Source organism: Ovis aries, chromosome 10 (assembly GCF_016772045.2).
Source record: "Ovis aries strain OAR_USU_Benz2616 breed Rambouillet chromosome 10, ARS-UI_Ramb_v3.0, whole genome shotgun sequence".
Lineage (NCBI taxonomy): Eukaryota > Metazoa > Chordata > Mammalia > Artiodactyla > Bovidae > Ovis > Ovis aries.
Window position 1 is genome coordinate 76,954,120 of NC_056063.1, and position 16,394 is coordinate 76,970,513.

The 16,394-nt window shown below is 43.5% G+C and overlaps 1 protein-coding gene and 1 non-coding gene across 2 annotated transcripts in view; both read right to left on the bottom strand.

The window, feature by feature from the left end:
• The window catches only part of NALCN (sodium leak channel, non-selective), a 302,582-nt gene that overhangs the window by 34,742 nt on the left and 251,446 nt on the right, over nucleotides 1-16,394 (bottom strand). The window contains exons 21-28 of the mRNA XM_015098259.3: nucleotides 15,191-15,282; nucleotides 14,964-15,086; nucleotides 12,011-12,067; nucleotides 11,666-11,786; nucleotides 11,438-11,569; nucleotides 10,170-10,337; nucleotides 8,319-8,423; nucleotides 4,406-4,512 (exon numbers count right to left, since the gene is read on the bottom strand). Coding sequence (XP_014953745.2) covers nucleotides 4,406-4,512; nucleotides 8,319-8,423; nucleotides 10,170-10,337; nucleotides 11,438-11,569; nucleotides 11,666-11,786; nucleotides 12,011-12,067; nucleotides 14,964-15,086; nucleotides 15,191-15,282 — 905 coding nt within the window. The remainder of the gene's footprint in view (nucleotides 1-4,405; nucleotides 4,513-8,318; nucleotides 8,424-10,169; nucleotides 10,338-11,437; nucleotides 11,570-11,665; nucleotides 11,787-12,010; nucleotides 12,068-14,963; nucleotides 15,087-15,190; nucleotides 15,283-16,394) is intronic.
• Nucleotides 15,863-15,934, bottom strand: TRNAC-GCA (transfer RNA cysteine (anticodon GCA)). Its single transcript has one exon. It is a non-coding gene; the product is annotated as a tRNA-Cys (tRNA).

A 16,394-nucleotide genomic window follows, 5' to 3' on the forward strand; every position in this document is an offset into this window, starting at 1 on the left:
TCTCAGCAGCTCAAGCCTGACATGTGGTCTGAGGAAAGAAAATGAAGGTCGGCCACTCTGGTCTACTCCTCCCATATGGTGACCGCCCAGTTCTTACCAGACGGGGTGGGGATTAGCTGGACTTAGAGACGTGGGGTCCTGTCTTGTGTATCTGACTCTGCTGGCCTCTGTCCCTGGGCCCTTTCTTCTCAGCAGTCACTGTTCTTTCACGGAGCTCATTTTTGTGTTCCCAAGAAATACTCCACGTTTTAATCGTAAACCTGGTCCTTTAACACCTGTCCTACGTACAGATGCTGGATGCATTTTGTTATGGACGACCGGATAAAATGTCTGAGTCACCCTTCCTGGCCTCCTGTCTCCCTCATCACCATCCCCCAACTCAGGAAGATTCCTTTTCAAGGCTCTTTTTTTTCCCTCCAAATACAAACCAACCACTCGAGTTCACACCCCAACCACCTCCTGTATCCAGCTTTTGTACTCGGGGCCACCATCCGGCTGCCCTCATCACCCCACCGCCAGGGACCAGAGCACTCTGGACGAATCTCTGCTCCAGACCCAGGTGGCGCTAGTGGTAAAGAACCTGCCTGCCAATGCGGGAAACTCAAGAGACAGGGGTTTGATCTCTGGGTTGGGAGGAGGAAACGGCAACCCACTCCAGTATTCTTGCCTGGAGAATCTCATGGACAGAGGAGCCTACAGCCCACGGAGTGGCAAAGAGTCAGGGACGACTGAAGCAACTTAGCATGCAAGCATGCATGCTCCAGAGCCCCTGAGACTACTCAGCCTGCTGGCCCTGCCTCACATGTCCCTTCCCAGGGAAGCCACAATAAAGGCTCCCTGCCCCAGCTCTCCCCATCTCTCTGCCTGCCGATTCACCCGGTGCTTCCCCACGTGGTCCCCTGTGATGTCCTATGCCCCTCCCCCGCTACACCAGGAACTATAAGTAGCAAACTATCTTTCCTTTTTCTTTTTGATGTGCATCATTTTCAAAGTCGTTATTGAATTCGTTACCATATTGTTTCTGCTTTATGTTTTAATTCTTTTTGGGCCCGAGGCAGGTGGGATTTTAGCTCCCCAGTCAGGAACCGAGTCTGCAGCCCCTGCACTGGCAGGAGGAGAGCCAGCCCCTGGACCACCAGGGAAGTCCCGAACTATCTTTTCAGGGGTAATTCTCTCTTGATCTGTTGGCTTGACTAATATCTCAGTATTCTTGTGTTTTAAGTAATGAGTTTATCATTGCGATTTGACTTTGGGTGTGCTAGGTCAGGCAACTGCTGCTCCAGTTGCGGCAGGCAGGGTTACTCTCCGGTTGCTGTGCAGAGGCTGCTCACTGCAGCGGCTTCTCTTGCAGTGGTGCAGCGGCTCTAGGGCACACGGGCTTCCCTGGTTGCAGCGCAGGGCTCAGCGGTGTGATGCACAGACACACGGCCCTGTGCAGCAGGCTTCCAGCAGGAAGGCTCAGGTCAGGCGGCCCTCCTGCAGGGATGACATGGATCTCCAGAAACACCAGACTACCCGGTCCCACCAGCTGGCGAGAAGCAGCTTGCCCACAAGAGCCTCTCTTCTTGCCGTGCCAATCTCTGATAGCAGCTGATCCTCCCAGGGGTGCTCACTTGACCTGGGTGGGGAGCACCCACCACCTTTCCCCACGGTGATGGGAGCTGAAGCCACAGCACTCTCTGCTCTTGACTTCTTTCACTACCATGATGTCATCTTTGAGTGCAGTGGTTTCCTTTACAGAAGCTGGATAATGGAGGTGGAGAATGTTTTAGTAAGTTCTCCTGGGATTGAGCTAGTTGGTCTTTTTTAAAACGTCAGAATACTTTATCTTCTAGTGACCTCAGCCTGAGACTTTAGCCAAAATTCCAAAACAGCAGGAGCAAAAACAAAAACAAAAGCTGATGTCCTGATATAAATAAATTATTTAAGGTATAATAATGAGTTTTAATCTCACAACAAAATAAACGTTTTGTGCTTCTTTAATTTTTTATGGTAATGTAAATTAGACGGCTTTTCTAGTTAACACTGGGGTAAAGATATTCCCATGTGCTATATACTTCTCTAACCATGCTCAAGCCTTATATCCAAAATTAATCTCTTTTCCCATAGTTCTCTGGTATTAGAAAAAACCAATATAAATTGTATTGAATTGTTTATGAAGGTGAATTTCATATTATAGGAATGCCAAAGCAGGTAATGATGAGTCCTAAGGGTACAACTGGGTGAAACGCTATTCCTTTTAAAGGGTTTTGACATTTAGTAGAGAATATCAATTGGACAAAAGCAGAGCAGTTGCTCTGGTTCACTCATTATTCTAAGAGATAAAAATGAAATAAAGAGAAAACAGATACGGATTTAAAAGGAAAAATGAAGTTGACAGAGCCCTCAGTGTATCAGTGAAGCAGATTGAGAGATCCCATTCATAGTTGCTAGGAAAATGGATGAGAACAAAGGTACCAGATACTTCCGGCTTTGATGTAAATGCTTTAAAAACTTATTTAAAAAAAAAAACAATTTTTTTTTTAGAGAGATACAATCATGTTACTGATTATTCCCTTCCAGGGTTTCAATAACAAAATCCTTCAAAGTAAATGGGTTTTAAAATTGAACTAGCTTTATGATTCAGGCTTCTCTACAACTGTTATCAGAACATCACATCTTCCTTAAAGATATGAAGTCAGGATGAGGTTAGTTTTGATTTGATTAACATTATTAAAAATTTTTAAATTGGTTTAATTAAAAATTAATATCTGAACAAGTTTGATGGAAAATCTTTTTTCTTTGAAGCCTCACTAATTTTTAAAATCTTTATTTATTTATTTTTATTGAAGTAAGGTTGGTTTACAATGTTGTTAGTTTCAGGTGTACAGCAAAGTGATTTAAATATATACATAGCATACATATTTTCTATATTTTACATATAATTCTATATAAAATATTTCCCATATATTCTTTATATAATTCTATCTATAATATATTCTATATGTAACTCTCTCTATATAGAATATACATATTCTTTTTCAGGTTTTTTCTATTATAGCTATTATAAGATATTGAATATAGTTCCCGGTGCTCTACATACAGCAGGTCCTTGTTATTTATCCATTTGATATATAGTAGTGTGTACCTGTTAATTCCAAACTTCTAATTTATCCTTTCCTCCCTTTTCGCCTTTGGTACCCATAAGCTGGTTTTCTATGCCTGTGAGTTTATTCCTGGTTTGTAAATAAGTTCATTTGTATTATTCAGTTAGATTCTACAGTTAGGTGATATTACATGTTAACCTGTCTTTCTCTGTCTGACTTATTTCGATTAGTACAATAATCTCTAGGTTCATCCATATTGCTGCAAATGGCATTATTTCCTTCTTTTCTATAAGCCTCACTAATTTTTAAAGTATGAATTCAGATACACACTTTAAGGTTTTGGAAAGATTTTGCAGTGATTTCATTAGTTTCACGAAGCAATCTGGGTCTTAAGTGTATTACTTGCTCTCTTATTTATTTTAGTTTTGCATCCGACTGTAATCCAATGCTTTGCCTTGCATTACTTTTAAGTAACTGTTTACTTTCAGTTTCATGCCATATTATGCTGCTTTAAAACCTTATACTATAGATACCTATACATAACATGGATAGACCAAGAAGGCATTATGCTAAGTGAATGTATCAGACAGAGAAAGACAAATACTGCATACTATCACTTATACATGGACTCCAAAAGAGCAAGACAGAACAAAACCACTGACCCCCAATGAAAGTCTTAGGAAAAAGAGATCAGACTCATGACTACCAGAGGCAGGGATGGCTGGGCGGGGCAGGGAGTGGAGGAAGGTAGGCAGAGGTACAAACTTCCAGTTTTAAGGTAAATAAATACTAGGGATGTAATGTACAATATGGGGACTATAGTTAGCACTGCTGTATGATACACAGGGAAGCTGTTAAGAGACTAGATCCTGAGTTCTCATCACAAAGAGAATTTTTTCTTTTTCTTTCTATTGAGTCTATATGAGATGAAAAGTAAAGTGAAAGTTGCTCAGTCCTGTCCAACTCTTTGCGACCCCATGGACTGTACAGTCCATGGAATTCCCCAGACCAGAATACTGGAGTGCGTAGCCTTTCCCTTCTCCAGGGGGTCTGCCCAACCCAGGCATCGAACCCAGGTCTCCCTCATTGCAGGTGGATTCTTTACCAGCTGAGCCACAAGGGAAGCCCATATGAGATGATGGATGTTAATTAAACCTATTGTGGTAATCGTTTCACAATACATGTAAATCAAACCATCATACTGTATGCCCTCAGCTTATATAGTGACATGTGGCAATTATTTCTCAATAAAACTGGGGCGGGAAACCCTGATGCTGACAAATATGGCATTTTTCAGGATATTTTTCTGATATGCTTACCAAACACGGGGCACCCAAAATCCAGGTTTTTTCTCTCCAGGTCTTAATTTTAAATTTAAGTTCTTGGACACACTCACATTAATTCTGAATATTCCATTACAATCTTCCTAAAACAGGGGGGAAAAAAAATAAAAGGATGAAGAGAGGAATCTGGTTAGAAAATGAATTCAGAAAAGACAAAAGATCAGCAACACTTTTTATACAGAACAACAGAGGTCTTTTATCTAACAACACAGATGTGCACAGCGACTCAACTAGTAGTGATAAAGACTTCAGAAAAAAGCAGGTGAAAGTCGATGCTGAGACTGTTTAGCAAGTGGCCAGTATTAATAAGTGAACTGACATTCTTCCAAGGAGAGATACAAATAGCCAATGAGCACATGAAAAGATGCTCCGCAGCATTAGTCCTGAAAGTGAAAGTCGCTCAGTCGTGTCCGACTCTTTGCAACCCCATGGACTATACAGTCCGTGGAATTCTCCAGGCCAGAATACTGGAGTGGGTAGCCTTTTCCTTCTCCAGGCGATCTTCCCAACCCAGGGACTGAACCAGGGTCTCCTGCATTGCAGGTGGATTCTTTACCATCTGAGCTATGAGGGAAGTCCCCATTAGCCATGAGGGAAACTCAAATCAAAACCACAATGGAAAACCATTTCCTACTCACAAAGAAGGCTGTAATCAGGAAGTCAAACAATGACAAGCTTTGATGAGGACAAGCAGAAATTCTAATCCTTATACTAGAATTCTCAAACACTGCTGGTGGGGATGGGAACTGGCACAGCCACTTTGGAAAATAGTGTGGCAGGTCCTTAAATGATTAAACTGAGAGCTATCGTATGAACCGGAAACTCTTCTCCTAGATATCGACCCAAGAGAAATGAAACATATATCCACATACAAATTTGTACATGAGTGTTTATATCATTATCATCATAAACAGCGTTCTTTATAGTTGCCCAGTGGTGGAAACAATTCACGTGTCCATCACTGAATAAATACATAAACACATGTGGTATATCCACACAATGGAATATAACTCAGCCATAGGAATGCTACAGTACTCATAGATGCTACACTATGGATGAACGCTGAAGATACGATGCCAAGTGAAAGAAGCCAGCCATCAGACATCACATGTTACACGACTCCAGCTGGAACCATGGCGTCAACAGCACAAGCTTCATGGCCTTTAAATGCGAATTGTATGATCCAAATGTTGGGGGTATGTAGTTTCCTCTTTTGCTTGAGCTTGTCTCTTCTTTTACAGAAGTGAATGGAAGATCCAAGGCAGAACTTGGATACCCCCTTCAACCACACGGCTCACTTGACCTTGGCGTCTTCTGTGGGGACTAGAAAAGAACTCATTCCGTTACAAAGACCTAGACCATGCTTCACTACACCGATTTCTTTTCAGTTGTTCTGCTGGCTCTGAAAGGCCTTTGTAAAGGCTAAGCTTTCTTAGACTTTCCTTCTGAGCTTTCCACAAAGGCCTCATTGTTCTGGGAAAAAGGATACATGCCTCGTGGTATCTGTGTGTCTGTCGGTCCACTGTGTGTCCTTGACCCCTATACAAGTCACCACCTTTTGAGCTGGTGATAAGTAGACAGTGTAAAATCACAAGGCTCTTAGGCCATTATTATTCCTCTGAGTCATCCAAGATTTCTACAGGATTCATCTTGAAATGTAGTTATTATCTTTCTGGCCTCTATTCAGGGCGGACCTAAAATAACCCTGCCTTCCTTACATGAGCCTGTGGACTAATGCATCAGCTCATTATTACTGCCTTCGTTTAGCCTGTTTGGTACACCATGACCTTTTTACCATGTTTCTTTTAGGTCTTCTCATGTTTATCAAAGTTCCCAGAACCTCTGGGGAGCGGATTTAAACGAAGCAGAAATCTTGTGAAACAACTTAAGGTCTGCCTGACCTTAGCCTGTCTCTTCTGCTACGCCTCTTCCTGAAAATCTCGTTAACATGACTGATAACGTATCTGGACAAAGATGTTACCTGTATCTTATAACGATTTGAGAGCTATTAAGCTTTATGATCGCTGTTTACTTGCTAAGTTGTGTCCGACTCTTTGCAACCCCATGGACTGCATCAAGCCAGGCTTCCCTGTCCTGCACTATCTCCCAGAGTTTGCTCAAACTCATGTCCATTGAGTCAGTGATGCCATTCAACCATATCATCCTCTGTTGCCCTCTTCTCCTCCTGCCCTCAATCCTTCCCAGAATCAGGGTTTTTTTCAATAAGTCATCTCTTTGAAACAGGTGGCCAGTGTATTGCAGCTTCAGCTTCAGCATCAGTCCCTCCAATGAATATTCAGGGTTGATTTCCTTTAGGATTGATTGGCTTGATCTCCTTGCTGTCCAAGGGACTCTAAGAGTCTTCTCCAACACCACAGTTTGAAGGCATCAATTCAGTGCTCAGCCTTGTTTGTTGTCCAGCTCTCACATCTGTACATGACTACTGGAAAAACCTTAGCTTTGACCATATGGACCTTTGTTGGCAAAATGATGTCTCTGCTTTATAAGGTGCTGTTTAGGTTTGTCATAGCTTTTCTTCCAAGGAGCAAGCGTCTTTTAATTTCATGGCTGAGAGTCAGTAAGCTTTATAATCAGAAGTCTCAAAATATAACAGTGGTTACAGTAATATAAAATCTATATTAGATAGCCATATTTGCTGGAAATATGGAAATAAGTAGTACAGTCAGCTCTGATAGCACATTTTAATGGACTTAAGGCATTATTTTACCTAGATGGAAGAGGGAATACTCTTGCTAGTTTATACATCAGCAGAACTGGGTTCACTCCATTAACCTACTTGTAATAGCTGGCAGGATTCTAAGAGAATGGGAGAGAGGGCCGTGCAGCAGAGATTGGCTAATTATTAACCAAACTCTACCCTCTTGTCTACAGAATACACCACTCAAGTACACACCATAGGTTCCCTTCAGCCCAGGGAGGCTACACCTTTTCCAGTGGGACATGGGGAGCAGGGAAGTCAGAGGTGCTACTCCCAGGCTCAGCCCATTGTCCTCCGAGAGATGGTTTTCTGTTCCTAACTGCCAGCTACACAGAGAAGTCTTTGAAGATGGCAAAGGGTGGGGACACAGGACAGAAGAAACATGAGACCTGGCATCGTCATCCGGAGGGCAGCTGTCTGAATTATTCAACATGCAACACATTCATTTCATTACGTTCAGCTACTGACATACGGGGGCTGTTCCAGCTTTCTCCCAGAACATCGGCCAAAGAAAGAGAAAGAAATGAGTAGAGGGAATTCCCTGGCAGTCCAGCGGTTAAGACTCAGTGCTTCCACTGCTGGAAGCCCAGGTTCAATCCCTGGTTGGTGAACTAAGGCTCCACAAGCCTTGTGTCAAGGCCAAAAAAGAAAAGAGCAGAGTCAAGAGCATTCAAGCTTGGGTCTTAGTTGTTTTCATGGGGGAGACTGTGGGAAGCAAAGAGATAATGCGGGGTCCTGACTTCCTAATGGAGGAATGGATAAGTCATAAGAGGGGGACTGGAAGTCAAACTTTGCCTTTTATATTGGGGGAGGGGGTTGCTGTTTGCTAATATGAGTGTCAGGTCACTGCAGAGGCAGGATTCAGTTAGGGAAGAACTAAAGGAAAGGTTTCACATGGAATCTGGGGTGTCTACACTGAAGACATCAATAGTGGCTGGACTCTGGAATAGGTGAGGAGAGTAGGATTGAGAGTTGGATTGAGGAGGACGCACTTGAGATGCGTTTTCATCTTATAAACCTTCACCCACCAGAAGAGACACACCTCTGCAAAGGGAGTCCACGGAAAGAGTATCCTTAGAGTTCTGTTCTCATGGGAGCCTCTGCACATGGTTACCCAGGGATGGTAAACGTCCCGGATTTTCATCCCCAAAGACAGAAAAGACATCTTACCCTTCGAATAATGTTTGGATCATTGCATTTGGCCAGTTTTCCAGCAAAAAGTTGAACTCCAAAACTTGCAAAAACGAGCATTAAGGTCAGCAAGAGAATGGAGACCTGAAAGAAATGGGTGAGATAGCAAATCTCTTCATAATATGTTTATAAAACGATAGGTTTGGTTTGAGCACTGATACGAACAGGACTTTTCAGAAAACATGGGACAATATTCACAGTCTTTGGATGTTATCTTTTAATGTCTCCCCCACAGGTCATTCAATTAACCTGACTGTAATGTAAACAAGAGGAAATTAACAGGTTTGGCATTTTTAGGATAAAAACACATGGCTTTCACATAAGAACACAGGCTAAGGTATTTTTACTATGAATTGGACTGTTCTGATTTTGAAATCAACACGTTGCTTTATTTTATTGAATGGAACAAAGGAAAAACGGTGAAATAATTCTTGTTTTCCCCATTTCCTCAAAATGGATTCATATGTCTGCTAGCAGAGCCTAAGTAGAGGGACTGTGGCTTCGCTTTCTTGGGGGCCCCAGAGCTGAGGGCGAGCGAAGGTCCCGCGCACAGAGGGTGTGAGATCACACTTTCTTGAACAGCAAATCTGGTGGTTGGCTGCCGCGCCCTCTGCTGGATGACTGTTTGGTCTCAGCAGAGAAAGAGGCAAACATAGTGAACACGCCACTCATCTGTGCTGGCTGAATCATCCAAACAGATCTCTTAAAGATACAAAATTACGCAGAGCCGTTCTCTGGATCAAGACTCAAACAGACCATTTGCTAAACTCTATCAGGGTTGAAAGATGCATGCACGCTTGCTGTCAGGAAAATTCACTGCGCTATTCTGTCTTCCCTCAATTCCAGCTGTGGGAAAAGCCACAGTGTCATGGTTATAGTACCAAAAAACAAAACAAAATTGAATTTTAAACACAGCTTGTGAAAAAATATTAGCATCTGTTAATATCTGCCTGTAGGAACATAATAGCCTGTCTTTAAAATACCTTAGAATCAACCCCAACTACAGCTGTTCTCTCACTATAGGTGTGTTTCTAGCAAGCAAGACACAAAGCAAGCTTATATAAATCAATTTATGTTTTCCATGCACACGCAGACCTCAACATTAACGAAAAGAATCCTGTGTTCCTTCCCCTATAAGGCAAAGCTTCTTCTTTAACAGACTGTGAGCAAAGAGGCTCTTCCTCATTGTTTTATCTGTGGCTCTACTCTTAAAAGACCCTAAATCAATTATTTGCTCAATTAAGAATTATATTTTTCTCCTCAGTCATATTTCTAAGTATTCATTACTGTATATTAAGGTTACTTAAAGCAAGGCACACCTGCATGTTACAGTTTTGAAGAGTTGTTTTATGTTAGCACTCCAAAGATCAAGGTGAAATTTTGTGCTATATGAGTTTGGGGACACAGAAAATGAGATTATGAGCCCAGACCTGTGAACTCCTATTATCATTTGTGAAGCTGATGGTGTTGAATTTTCTTTTTAATTTCCAGATTTAGCAACTAAAACCCAGCGTAGAACTTAGGGTCAAGAGTTAGGAGTGGAAGTGTCAACAGTACTAGCTCTTTGGATTCTCGTCCATTGTACTTTCCAGAGGGCTTCCCTTTAATTTACTATATAAACGTTGGCTGAATTAAATACACTAGTAAGCCAGAAGCATCCAGGCGTCAAGTCTTTGAATATGTGTTGTGTTTTTCTAGTACCTTTATAATCTTCTGGCAGTAAACAAAATGTTAGACTGAACCTTGATGAGCAAGCCTCATTTCATCCCTTCATTTGCTACAGTAAGAGCTGGACTCGGTGACCAGAAGCAAAGGGTGACTGTAACATACCAGAAAAATTTCCTTAAAGCCGCTGAAAAGTTCTCGAACAACCTTCCTCATCTGAGGCACCAGCTTGAATATGCGCAGTGGTCGCAGGCAGCGGAGAACCAGTAAGAGCTGAGCTCCAGACTCCGCAGGCACGTTTTGGGGCATCCAACAAAGAAATATCAAGCTCACCTGGAGGGAAAAAAAATAACCTCCAGAATTTATGCAATTTATCCTCTATTATCTACGTTTACTGTGAGCTAACTGGCCACAAGTTTCCTTTAGCAGAGATTTCATGGGTCATGTAGGACAAGCGTTCACTGGATGTAACTCAGCTCTGTGGACTCGATCCAGACCTGTGAGCAGCCCCTAAAGAAGTCATCAGGTGTTTGCAGGAATGAAATAGGGGTCCCCACACCCATGGTGTGGGGACACAGGTACCTCTTTCCCCTTCTTTTAACATATGCACTGGAGGCTCCATAGACATCAGCAGGATAGAAATTCCTTTCATCAAGGATACCAGACCTCACACTTGACTGAATACTTACTATTTTGTTAATGATCTAAATGTGCTACATGCTAACAGTGATAATTTTGTTTGTTGTGTTGGAAGAGACATTGATTTCATGCCTTCTCGGACAAACAGAAAGATAGAAATTTCTTACAGTCCTCTACTGTGGTTTTCCCATTTAGTTTTTTGGGAGGTGGCTCCACTGCATGGCATGTGGGATGTTAGTTCCTTGACCAGGGATGGAACCCATGCCCCCCTGGAGTGGAAGTGCTGAGTCTTAAGCAACTGGACTGCCAGGGAATTCCACCCCCTCCCCCATTTAGTTTAAACAGACACTTGAATGGTTACCCTCTCTGGCCTGGTATTTTATTTTATTCCTGGTGTTGGAATTGGAAGAGTGGTCCAACCATACTCTATTAATTTTCAGTGATAAGAGACTCATTGATCAATTATATGATGCAGTTATTTTTTAGTATAGGTGCCATAAGAATTGTGGTGTGCAAACTAGATTTGATATCTTAGACATCATTAATGCATGTCTTTTGCATACATGAATGTAGTTGATGTATCTGAACCATATCCATGAATATTTTTAATGCTTTTTATTTAGATTTTTACATGGAAGCCATTTATCTGCCTCTAATAGACTGTGACTCTACTTAAGAACTCAGTCATGGCAGCTGAACCTCTGTGACTCACGTATCTCACTCTTATACCAAGAAATGAAGGCAATTTGACAAAATCATTCCATTTTGTATTTAGGAATTAACCGAAGACTTACAAGATATATAAATATGTCCATTACGCCACCAAAGTCCCTGATGACAGCAGTCGGAGTGAAAAATAGGCCATCTGCCATAATCTTCAGATTAAGCTCAATGCTCATGAATATCACAAACACATACTCGGCAATCTGAAATGGTCAGAAGGCAGTCTGGTCACCATGAATCCAAAAATCATAGGTCAGCGTTTCTCCACTGAGCTGAGAGGTGAGATACGGCAGCAGTACCTGCAAAGTAGGTGTGTGCATCACTCTTCGAAAGGGGGATTCGAACATCATGGAGATGCAGGAGCAGATGGTTACGATGATCATGACCCAGTCCAGGTAAGTCACCAAGCCCAGTAAGTCACTGCCGAAGACCAAACAAAAGCGAGAAATGCAAATCCTCTGAAAAAAGTTGCTAAAAGTCATAGATGATGCTTCTGTGAGTCTAGAAACGTTGACTGGCATTTTAAAAATGAATCTCCAGCTGTCTATTTCATATCATGATACAGAAACAAAATAAAATTTTAAATGTTTATGGAGATTGTGGAACTTCAAATGTGCATGGAAAACAGAGTTTGTAATGCTTACTAAAGTTGATGGTACTTTGTATTTTTCACAGCTCCTGTGACCGGATCTGTTTTAGATCTGTAAGAGAGAACAAACACAGAAATTCTGCCAAGAGCATGCGTGTTACAACTTGGCTTGTAGCATGCATAAACATCTCATCTACCTAAACTCTCTCTCAAATCCTCTACAAAGTGTCTCTTACATATATGTTAACTGCATGTGACTTTGGAAGGCGGAGAACACTAGACGGAAGAAAAATCAGAGGCGTTTCAGAGGTTGGTTTGCTGTTCAATCACTAGGTTGTGTCTGACTCCTTGCAACCTCATGCCTCATGGACGGCAGCACACTAGGCTTCCCTGTCCTGCACCATGCTCAAACTCACGTCCACGGAGTCGCTGATGCCATCCAGCCAGCTCATCCTCTGTCGACCCTTCTCCTTTTGCCTTCAATCTTTCCCAGCATCAGGGTCTTTCCCAACGAGTCAGCTTTTCACACCAGGTGGCCAAAGTATTGGAGCTTCAGCTTCAGCATCAATCCTTTCAATGAATATTCAGGGTTGATTTCCTTTAGGATGGACTGGCTTGATTTCCTTGCTGTCCAAGGGACTCTCAACAATTTTCTCTAGCACCACGGTTCGAAGGCATCAAATCGTCGGTGTTCAGCATCGAAGATGCTTTACAGTCAAATCTTCTTTATGGTCCAACTCAAGTTTATGCTTTTCAGAATGCTTGATTTTAGGATTCTTGACTCCACTCAACAATTTCTGACTAGGATATTACAAAATCAAATTTTGACCTCCATTTAAAAGTAGTCAAACTCTTTGCCTTAGTAGATGAAGGATGTTCCTCATAATTATTTAATTAATTCTCCAAGAATTAAGTAGAACTCTTCACTTTGTATTTCACTGTGATCTTGCTGAGTAATTTATATAGAATTTCTTGGGGGTGTGATTTATAACTTTTACTTCCAGGAAGCCCATGAGCAGTCTTCGGTGAAACTCCTCCCCCTCTGTGTGTGTGTTTCTAGTTACAGTAAAATCTTTCTGGGGCCACTGGAGGTGCGTTGCTGACATAAGAGAATTAGAGCACGGAACACAAAGTGGAGAATCCCCAGTTAGACGTAAACATGGAAGCAACCAACGGGATAATTCCAGATGAAAAACCCACTTTAGGAACAGATCAAATCAATCCTACACTGTCAGTTTCTTTCTACTTAGTGAAAATTCAAGAGTTTTCAATCATTACTACTAAGGTGCTTTTAACTGTGAAGGTCTTTCTAGAATAGCAGGAAGAACATAGACTGGTGATCAGAGAGGGTCACGCCATAGCTGATGTTCCTGGGCAAAGCCCTCAGCCTCAGCTACATGCCCTCCTCTGCTGGGAGGGGGCACAAATGAGCCCCAGTGGCTCCTGAGGTCTCCTCCAGCTCTGCGCGGTTTAGCTTCCTGTTGCTATGGTTCACTCAGTCATGTCCGACTCGCGCGCCTCCATGGACTGCAGCCCGCCAGGCTTCTCTGTCCGTGGGATTCTTCAGGTGAGAACACTGGAGTGGATTGCCATGCCCTCCTCCAGGAGATCTTCCCAACCCAGGGATCGAACCCAGACCTCCTGCACTGCAGGTGATTCTTTACCACTGAGCCACCAGGGAAGCCGTTCATGAGCTTCCCAGGGCCGCTGGGGCAAAGCACCGCAGGCTGAGCGGCTTAGACAGCAGAAACTTCTCCCAGTTCTGGAGGCGGACCCCTGGGTTGAAGGTATTGGACGGTCGCTTCCTTCGGAGGCTGTGAGGGAGGAATCTGCTCCAGCCTCTCTCCTTAGCCTGAAGACGGCTGTCCCCTCCCTGTGTCTTCACGTCGTCCCTCCCCTAGAGCAATCTGTGTCCCGATCCCCTCATCTTATAAGGATGCCAGTCTTATCAGCTTAGGGCCACCTGAATGACCTCATTTTAATCTAAATACCTCTGTAAAGTCCTTCTCTCCAAGCAAGGTCACATTCTGAAGGCTTCAACATTTGAGTTTCTTTGGACGAGGGTGACACAATTTAGTCCACTATGCTACTAATAATGGCGTCAGGGAAGGTCCCGCTACTGAACGGAAAGTTTTCATACTTTCTCGGACTTCGCTGGTGGTCCAGTGGTTAAGACTTTTTGCTTTCCAATGCAGGGGGTGCAGGTTCCATCCCTGGTCGAGAAGTCAAGATCCCATGTGCCTCATGCTCGAAACACCAGAGCATAAAACAGAAGTAACATTGTAACAAGTTCACGACTTTTAAAAGATCTGCATTAAAAAAATTTTTAACACTTTCTCCAGGATTCAAAATGTCCTCTGGATGTTTACGTAAAGTTATCCATGACAAGACTCTCACTTCCTCCATTGGCTGCTTGCTAAACTTGGCTTAGCTTGTCCCAAATGCACTGTCCTGTGGGCTGACCACTCTTGACAGCCTCCCACACAACTTCTTCCACAAAAGGAGGTCCGGGGACCCTGGCCAGTGGGTTTTCTCATAATAGTCGGTGATGGAAGTCCTAGTCAGCTTGATCTCCGTTTTGTCATGCATAGAATCTCTGTTATTCTAGAATGAAGGTATTTTGACTGCAAAGAAACGACAAGTCTAAAGGAAGACATGGGCAGTGACCTTCGCTGTGTCATCCCATCTCCCCTTGTTTGAGTGCTTCCAAATAAAATATGGACTTAACCATTGGGATGCAAACATTTTGGGTGTCCCTGGAACAAGTAGCAGTGGCTGTGAAGTGCTTCGTAACCATGCATTTTGTATAAATGTTAACTACGTGCAACTGTTGTTTGTTTTCCACCCGGTCAGCCGCTCAGCCTGGAGGAGCAGCGTGATTAATTAGCCCACAGTTTGTTTGGTGACCCCATTAGGACGACATGATCCTTCTTCCTGAGATGACAACTCCCGCCCACACTGTTTGCCTGATTCGGGGCCAAGCCCCTGGCTGCCATGGAGTCACTTACGCGTTGAAGCGAGCCCGGACCACCACGCGGCAGAAGTTCCTGAACCTGTGCTCTCGCCCCACGATGAACAGGGGCTTGTCGAAGTAGGGGTGGTTCTCTCTCAGCTCCTCTTCCTGCACCTTCCTGTTCAGGGAAATGCACAGTTTGGGGGCGGGGGTGGTGTCAGGCTAGGGTAGGTCTGCCCTCCCCGCATGGGAGCCACGAGGCACTATCCCATGCTGCTGTACCTTTTCATTTCTGCTTGCTCCTTTTTCTCCTGGATCATCTTTATCTCACTGTCTTCTCTTTGGGCATTTCTGTATCTCACCGTGTTGGAATGCTAGAAAGAAAATAAAATGGGGCACATCGACGTGGGACAGTTTTCTGAGGGTCGCTCCTAAAGATGATCGGTTTTTTTTAAAGAAATGGGAAGGAGTATCGCTCTGTTGATTTTAATGGGCTTCCCTGGTGGCTCAGATGGTAAAGAATCGGCCTGCAATGCAGGAGATCTGGGGTCAATCCCTGGGTCGGGAAGATCCCCTGGAGAAGGGAATGGCTACCCACTTTGTAGATTTTAATGGCCAGAGTCATCTTAGCAGGGGTATTTTTTTTTCCACAAAAGGGCATATTTTTCTAATAAGAACATTTATTGAGAACCTGTTATTTGCTAGGCACTGTTGCAGTTCTGTAGATATGGCCAAAGGTGGGGGGGGCGGGAATGACACAATCCCTGTTCTTATGGGGTTACTATTTTCAGGGCGGAGAGATTAATAATTAAAATAAGTAAGTGAAAGTGAAGTCACTCAGTCGTGTCCGACTCTTGGCGACCCCATGGACTGTAGCCTACCAGGCTCCTCCGTCCATGGGATTCTCCAGGCAAGAGTACTGGAGTGGGTTGCCATTTCCTTCTCCAGGAGATCTTCCCAACCCAGGGATCGAACCTGGGTCTCCCGCATTGCAGGCAGATGCTTTACCAGCTGAGCCACCAGGGAAGACTAAAAGAAGTAAGAATATTAGAAAATGTTTAGTGCTAAAGAGAAAGACAAATATTGTATATTAACACATGTATACTGGATCTGGAAAAATGGTACAGATGAACCTATTTCCAGGGCAGGGATGGACAGGCAGACGTAGAGAAGGGATGGGTAGGCACGGGGGTGGGGGTGGGATGAACTGGGAGGTTGGAACTGACATATATACAGGACCACGTGTAAAACAGATAGTGGGAAGCTGCTGCATGGCACAGGGAGCTGAGCTCAGTGGTCTGTGGGGACCCAGACGGGTAGGACGGGGGGTGGGGGTGGGAAGGAGCTCCGAGAGGGGGATCCATGTGTCTGTATAGCTGGTTCACTTTGCTGCACAGCAGAAACTTAACACAACATTGTAAAGTAACTATCAGTTCAGTTCAGTTCAGTTCAGTCGCTCAGTCGTGCCCAACTCTTTGCGACCCCA